Source organism: Plasmodium gallinaceum (assembly GCF_900005855.1).
Source record: "Plasmodium gallinaceum strain 8A genome assembly, contig: PGAL8A_v1_53, whole genome shotgun sequence".
Taxonomy (NCBI): Eukaryota; Apicomplexa; class Aconoidasida; order Haemosporida; family Plasmodiidae; genus Plasmodium; species Plasmodium gallinaceum.
In genome coordinates this window covers 116,115-124,014 of record NW_021628210.1, presented here as the reverse complement: position 1 = coordinate 124,014, position 7,900 = coordinate 116,115, and the positions used below count along the sequence as shown (strand labels likewise).

General features: G+C 16.8%; 3 protein-coding genes across 3 annotated transcripts; 1 reads left to right on the top strand and 2 right to left on the bottom strand.

Annotated features, from left to right (window-relative positions):
• Nucleotides 1–577: 577 nt before the first annotated feature.
• PGAL8A_00069000 (DEAD/DEAH box ATP-dependent RNA helicase, putative) lies at nt 578–2,944 on the bottom strand (the record flags this gene model as incomplete). The annotated part of the gene is made up of 1 exon (XM_028672421.1): nt 578–2,944. The coding sequence occupies one exon, from the start codon at nt 2,942–2,944 to the stop codon at nt 578–580; it is 2,367 nt and encodes a 788-aa protein (XP_028525808.1).
• Nucleotides 2,945–5,228: 2,284 nt separating this feature from the next.
• Nucleotides 5,229–5,507, top strand: PGAL8A_00068900 (conserved Plasmodium protein, unknown function; the record flags this gene model as incomplete). Its single annotated transcript, XM_028672310.1, has 1 exon — nt 5,229–5,507. One exon carries the CDS (start codon nt 5,229–5,231, stop codon nt 5,505–5,507), a length of 279 nt encoding a protein of 92 aa, XP_028525807.1.
• A 553-nt stretch (nt 5,508–6,060) lies between these two features.
• PGAL8A_00068800 (ribosomal large subunit pseudouridylate synthase, putative) lies at nt 6,061–7,720 on the bottom strand (the record flags this gene model as incomplete). Its single annotated transcript, XM_028672199.1, has 2 exons — nt 6,061–7,222; nt 7,395–7,720. The coding sequence occupies 2 exons, from the start codon at nt 7,718–7,720 to the stop codon at nt 6,061–6,063; spliced, it is 1,488 nt and encodes a 495-aa protein (XP_028525806.1).
• Nucleotides 7,721–7,900: the final 180 nt, after the last annotated feature.

Below are 7,900 nucleotides of genomic sequence, written 5' to 3'. Positions count from 1 at the left end.
AAAAAAAAAAAAAAAAAAAAAAAAAAAAAAAAAAAAAAAAAAAAAAAGACTAACAATAATATAAATTATGAATTTCAAGTAAAAAGTTTAATGAAAAAAAGAATAACAAAAAATTATTATCATTCCATATGTATTTATTTTTAAAATGAGAAATATTTATATTATAAATGATTTGAATATTTAATATATTATTCCATTGTTTAATTTAATTCTTTTTTTTAATATAATTTTTTTAGATGTAATTAATTTTATGATGCATGGAATTATTATATTTTTGTTATACTCAAGGATATATATATATATATATATATATATATATATATATATATATATTTATTTATTTATTTATTTATTTATTTATTTATTTTCTTATATATCTAACTTTAAAAAAATAAAAAAGACTAAAATTGATTATATGAAATATCTTAAAATGATACTTCATATATATATTAAGAATAATAAAAAAGAAAAATGCGTAAAATGAAATTATATTAATGAATTAAATAATATAGTTAATTATATATATAAAAGAATAGTATTACCTTTATGTATATTCAATATTCCTAATTATTTAGTTTTATATTTTAAAATTTACTAACTCATAATGTTTATAATGTATAGCACTTTGTAATTTTCTAATATTGCTGATATTAGAATTAAAATAATTAAGCACATCTTTATGTATTTCTTCTGAAAATATAGAATTAACATTTTCATTTTTGTTTCTTCTACCTTTATTAGTAGTTGGATGAAATTTGAAATAATTTAATGGATCAATTATATTTTCTGCATAAAAATATTTAGAATCTAATATATGCATTGGACTTTCTAATAGATCGTTTATACTTTTAATATAATCACTCTCATTTATATAAACAGTACATCCTTTATTCTCTTTCAAATTTCTGTTATAACAATTAACACCCCTACTTGGACATACATGAAACCATACTTTTTCTTCTTCATTTTCTGAGGATAATAAAATACATAAACTATTCTTCCCATCTCTTCCAACTCTCCCAATTTTATGAAAAAAAGTATTAATGTTATCTGATAAAGTCATGATAATTAAATATCTCATATTTTGAATATCAATACCCCTTGCTGCTACATCAGTACATATTAAAAAACGAACTTCTCCTTTCTTAAATGCATTTAAATTATTTTTTCTTTCTTCATTTGACATTTTTCCTTTTAAAATAACACATGAATACTTATTTTCTTTGAGTGTCTCTACTGTTCCTTTATATGCTTTGCCATCCCCTACGTAATTTAAAAAATTATATACATTGTCACAATCTAAATTTGTTCTACAAAATATAATACCATTTTGCATATTAAAAACATTAATTATTTGAATTAATTTTTTTAATTTATTGATTTTTATATTTAAAGAAATGCTTTCCTTATCATTTCTTTTAGTATTTAGTATATGAACTTTATCTGTATATTCATACAATTCTTCATAACTCATACTATTGAGTTTTTCGTTATTAATTATATCATATATTTCTTTGTTTTCCTTCTCATAAGAAAAATTAAGATTTTTGCTATTTACATAATAAATGCAAACATAAATATGAGAAGGAATACTATTTTTACCATATTTTAAATCAACAAAAATTGGTTTATTTGTAATTTTATTTATACAATTCATAACGCTTTTATCTTGTAACGTAGCAGAAAAAAATAAAGTTTGCACATGTTGAGAATATTTCATGCAAGTATCTTTTATTTGTAAAATAGATTTTTCATCGTTATTTATAAGTTCATCGGCTTCATCTAATATTAACAGCCTTATATCATTAACATTAATTATATTTTTTCTTAAATATTCCATCAATTTAAAACAAGTGCAAACAATTATATTATAGTTAAAGTTTCTTTCTCTTGTATTATTCTCTCCTCCAACTAATAATCCAATATTTATAGAAGGATTAATGAAACATTCTGAATATGTTAAATAATTATTATATGTTTGCATAGCTAAGTCTTTTGTAGGAACTAATACTATACAATACAATTTTTTTTTATTGAAATTATAGATATTATTCTGATTATCATTATTTGTAACATTATATTTATTTTCTTTTTCCTTTTCATTATATTTATCTAAAGAATTGTCATAATATATTTTTCTAAAGTCATTTTCATTTTCGGTATTACTTAAAATATCATTTAATTCATTAAAATAAAAAGTGTCTATATATTTTAAATTTTTAAAATGAAATTTTATATGAAAATTTTTACCACATATATAAGGAAAAAACGGGACTTCATTATATTTATAAAATATTTTGAAAGCATTCCCTAAAAATTTACCATTTTTTTTAAATGATATAATATTGGAATTTTTATTTATTAAACAAGTAATTATATCATTAGTTGTAAAAGGATCGCCATAATTTTCATATCTATTGTTTGTATATTTGCATCCATTATTACAATAAGTATAATTATATTTTAATGTTTCTTTAACTAATGGGGAAAATCCAACGTTAATAAAACTTTTTGATAATATTTCAATTTCAAATGCATATTTTCCACTTTTTATTTCACAATCTACTTTAACCTCTTCAAACGTATTGGAATGATTATTATTGAATATACATTCATAATTATTTATTTCAACTTTCGAGTTATTATTTAATGATTTTATCAAGGTATTTTCTTTTATATCATTTTTTAAAATATTGCTAGTTGTATTATTGTTATTGGATTCATAACTTCCTATATTTCTTAATAATTCATGTACTATTTGCAAAGAAGAAATAATAAAACTTAAAGTTTTTCCTGTACCTGTTTCAGCACATGCACATAAATCACCTCCTCCTAAAATTAAAGGAATAGATTCTTGTTGAATGGCAGTTGGTAAATCTATTCCATTTTTTTCTAGTAATTCGCATAAATTGCTTTGTAACCCCAATTCTTCAAATGCTGACATATTTTACACATATATATAGAAAACCAAAACAAATTAGAACATAAAAGAATCAAAATTTTTATTAAAAATCTATATTCAGTAAAATGCAAAAAAAAAAAAAAAAAAAAAAAAAATTTAAATTATATCTAACATATTAGGTCAAATTATATACAAAAAAATTAAGAGACTGTTTTAAAACTTACATAGTAAATTTATATTCTTGTTAATAATTTTATTTAAAAGAAATATAATTATTCATTAATAAATTTTTAAAATATGGTATTTAAAAAACCATTTAATCATCAATATTTCTAATTATTTTTTCAATTTTTAATAACATGTATATAATTAAAAAAAGATAAAAATTAATATAAAGGGTTAATTCATTTTATATGAGATTATAACCTTACATAAAAAAAGAAGAAATACAAAATAATTTTTTTTCTTTTTAATATATATATACATATGTTTTATTATATATATATATATATATATATATATATATATTCTTTTAAATTATACTTGAAATTTATTTTTTTTAAACTTTTTAATTTTTTTATCCAAAAAATTTTTTTTTTTTTTAATTCAAAAAATTTCTTCACAATTTTTGTATGAATATTTATTAGAAAAAAGAAAATAGAGTTAAATTTTTTTTTTTTTTTTTTTGTTACATATAGAAATAAAGTTTTAACTGAAAATTATGTCAAGACGTAAAATTATTTCATTAGTACTTATATAGAATACTTTTTATTTAAAAATATAATTAATATAATTCTTACTATTTACAAATATGTAGTTAAAATTATTTTTTAACAAAAATAAAATATGTTAAATATAAAAAAAAAAAAAAAATTATGTATATAATATGTAAATATATACATAACATTTTTCTTGTTAATTATTATTCTTACATTTTTAATTATAGGACACGTTGAAGAGAAATAATAATTAAATTACAACTTATAAAAAATATTCTGAAAGAATTATACTTTTGCTTAATATGAGAAAAATATAATAAATAATAATTTTCTATTTTATTCTCCTATTTACAATTTTTGTTGTTTTTAATTACTTATGAAAAAAATTGTAAGACAAAATAGACAATAATTATCAATTTTCAAATTTCATTTTTTATGTATTCATATAAACATTTTCATTATTATAAAAATTGAAAATTTTTCTTAATATTTTGAAGTAAATAGTCATATTCATTTTTATATAGTAGACTTCAAAAAAAAAAATAAAAATATTTTTTAAAACCTTTTTTATATTTTAACACACACAAATTTTATTTCTTTTTTTATAGTTAATAAAAAAAAAAAAAAATCAAAATTCAATAAAATTTGTTTGTATTAATTGTTATCATCTATTAAAAATATGTTTACATTTCTCTTTGTAAGTTTTTAATGGAAAATATTGGTTTTATGTAAACTTTTCTATATTATAATGTTAATATTAATATTTTATTTTGTAATTATTTTGAGAATATCAAAAAGAAATGTAAACATTATTTTTCATAAAATTTATAATGGGGAATATAGAATTCTTTATTTATTTCTTTATACTTTCAAATGTTATTTTTTTTTTTTTTTAAGTAATCATAATTAGGATTTTTATAATGATTTTCTTTTGAACATATTAAAGACAATATATCTATAAATAAAAAAAAATATATAAAAAATACATAGATATATTTTATCTTTGTAAAGTTATAAATGAAAGTATTTTAAATAAAGAAAAACAAAAAGAAAATAGTAAAAAAACTTTCTCATAATAAAGTTTTATATTTTTTTTTAAAAAGATATAAATGAATAAAAAATAAAATAAGTAAAAAATTACACTCAACGTTTCAAGATTTTGTGTTGCATGCAAAAAATAAGAAATAAAATAAAATATAAAAGATCTAAAAAAAGGAAAAATTTGTCTTTTTTTCTTTTTTTTTTTATTAGATCTATTTTGGTACTTTTCATTTTTCTTTTATTATTTTTTTTTATAAAATTTACAATTATTTTAAGATAAAAAAACAAAAGTATAAATAAGAATTAATACAATATAATTTTTTATTCTTTAATTTATAATTTAGTAAAAGACATTACAGATAATTAAAAAGCTTATTGTTAATCAATTTTTTACTTTTTTTTTTGTAAAACAGGAGAGTTGTTAAAATGTACAACATTAGCAAAAAATGACGAAGAAAAAAAAAAAAAAGGAAAAAATATATTTATAAAATTTTTTTTTTTTTTTAAATGTATATATTGAAATATCCATAGAAAATTTTAGGTTGAAAAATTTATTATATATAAAAATGAAGTACACATGTTTTGAAGAAATCTATTCAGAATATGGTATTAATGAAGAAGTAAGCTTTTCAAGCGATGAAACCGCTGATACAACATTATTAAAAGGAGAACAATGTATGAAACAAAATAAATGGGAAAATAAAGAAATTCCTATTTCAAAAAATTTTAAAATAAAAAAGAGGAATAGTAATTTACATGAAGAGTTGTCTATTTTTGATGATTTTAAAATAATCCTATATGGTTGTATTGGAATAAGAACATATAAAATGTTTTGCTATATATAAAATATAGAATATATATATATATATATATATATATATATATATATTTTTTTTTTTTTTTACTTAATAATGTATTCTACATTTTTATTCAATTTTATTCATATATTTTGAAGCGCACTTTAATAAATATTATTTTGGAAGTATTTTTATAAAAAATTATAAATATACATTTTTTCCCCATATACTCAAAAAATTATATATATTTTAAAAAAAATTTCTTATAAAAGTTTATTAAAGTATCATTATTTTTTATTCACAGAAGTTATTAACTTATGGCAAAAAATTTATGTTTCTTAATGTTAATATTACTACCTATATATTTCAGTACAATTTTTATTTTATTTTTTTTTTTTTTTTTTTGCATATATTAGTTATTTCCATATCTATCTCAAATTTTGAATATTCTATTATTCCATTTTTTAACTTTCATTTAAACTGTGAAGTATATATATTTATATAAAACATTATTAAAGTAAAAGAGTAAAGGATATTCATAATATAAAAAAAGTTCTGTTAATATTATTATAAATATAAACTTATTAAAAAAAAAAAAAATTTATCCCCAATTAAATTTATTAACACTATCATGAATATCATCAAATAAATCATTTGGATTTTTATATTTATCATTTTTAACTTTATATATCAAATTATTATCTATTAATTTATTATTTATATAAGTGTCTGTTACATTAATTGTTTCTATTTTATTATTAATAAAATCAATGTCTTTTTCATTTTTTTTTATTTCCTCATTAATTTTTTCATTTTTTATATGAATTTCTTTATTTTCTTTATTTTCATTATATTGTAATGTATAATTTGAGTTATTCTGTTCTGCACTTTCTAAATTTTCTAAGATTAAAGAATTATATAATAAACTATCATATTTTTTTTTATTTAATTTTTTATCTATATTTTTTATATTTTTGTTTATATTTTTTACATTATAATTAATAAAATTGATATTAATTAAATCATCATTTTTTAAAACACATTCTTCATATGTTCTCTGTTTTTCATTAACATAATGGCTTAATTCATCATCGCAAATTATATAATCTGTATCAAATATTTTATCTTCCAAGAAATTTATATTTTCACTTTTATTTAATTTGTTTATTTGTTTATTTTTATTTTTTAATATTATCCAGCAGTGTAGCATCATTCTTTCTAGCTCTATTTTTTTTATAGGTATATTTTGAATATCATTTATATCATTATTCAATTTTTTTATGGAATAATTGTTATTTTCATCTTTCATTTTATCATTATTTGAATTAGAGCAATTTATTTTATATTTATTAATTATCATATCTTCAAAATATGTTTCATCACCAACTATTCCGCTTCCTATATAAATGGAGTGTAATCTTAGTTGGTGTCGTCTTCCTGTGATTGTTCTCATTTCACACAGAGTTACTTTTTGATTATTTAAATAACAATGTTTAAATGGATAAATTAAACTGTAACAATATTTTCCATTATCATAATAATCATTATAATTATAACATAATTTCATTTTAAATTCATTTTTAATTTTACTTATGGGAGCATTTATATGCATTATATCTAATGGTAAATGTCCATATAATATGGCTAAATAAATTTTACTTATATTTTTACACTCAATATTATAATTTAAAATGTTTGAACTTAATTTATCTTTTGCTACAATTAATAAACCACTTGTAGCATAATCTAATTGACCACATATTCTATAAAAAAAAAAAATTTCATAAATTTTTAATATTTTATAAATTTTTAATATTTTATAAATTTTTAATATTTTATAAATTTTATATTTCAGAAAATATTATTATTTTATTAATTAAAATAATATATACACATATATATATATTAAATATTATATTGAACAATTCATTTTACCTAAAAACATCTAATTTTTTTTCTTGACGAATTAAAGTTTCTACTGATGGATAAATATCGTCATATTTTCCTTTTTCTAATTTTATATCATAAGGTTTATTAACAACAAAAAAAAAATCATTTTCGTATATAACTTTTAACTTATGTCCTTTATAACTTTTATATGATGGAATATTTACTTTACCATCTTCTATCATATTAGTGTTTTCTTTTAAAAAATATTTAAAATTATTTTTTGATGAAAAACCATATTTTCTTATAAGAAATAAAATATTATTTTGTTTACAATATTTTGATACATCATAAAAAATTTTACCAAAATACATTTTATTCTTTTTTTTTTTTTTTTTTTTTTTTTGGTAGACTGTTTATTTTCTTCTAATAATTTTCTTATTGAAAAATAATTTTCTATTTTTAAATTTTCTATGCATATTTGTGAAAAACATTATTTTCAGAACTTAATTTTTTTTTTTTTAAATGCTTTTACTTTTTTTTTTTTTTTTTTT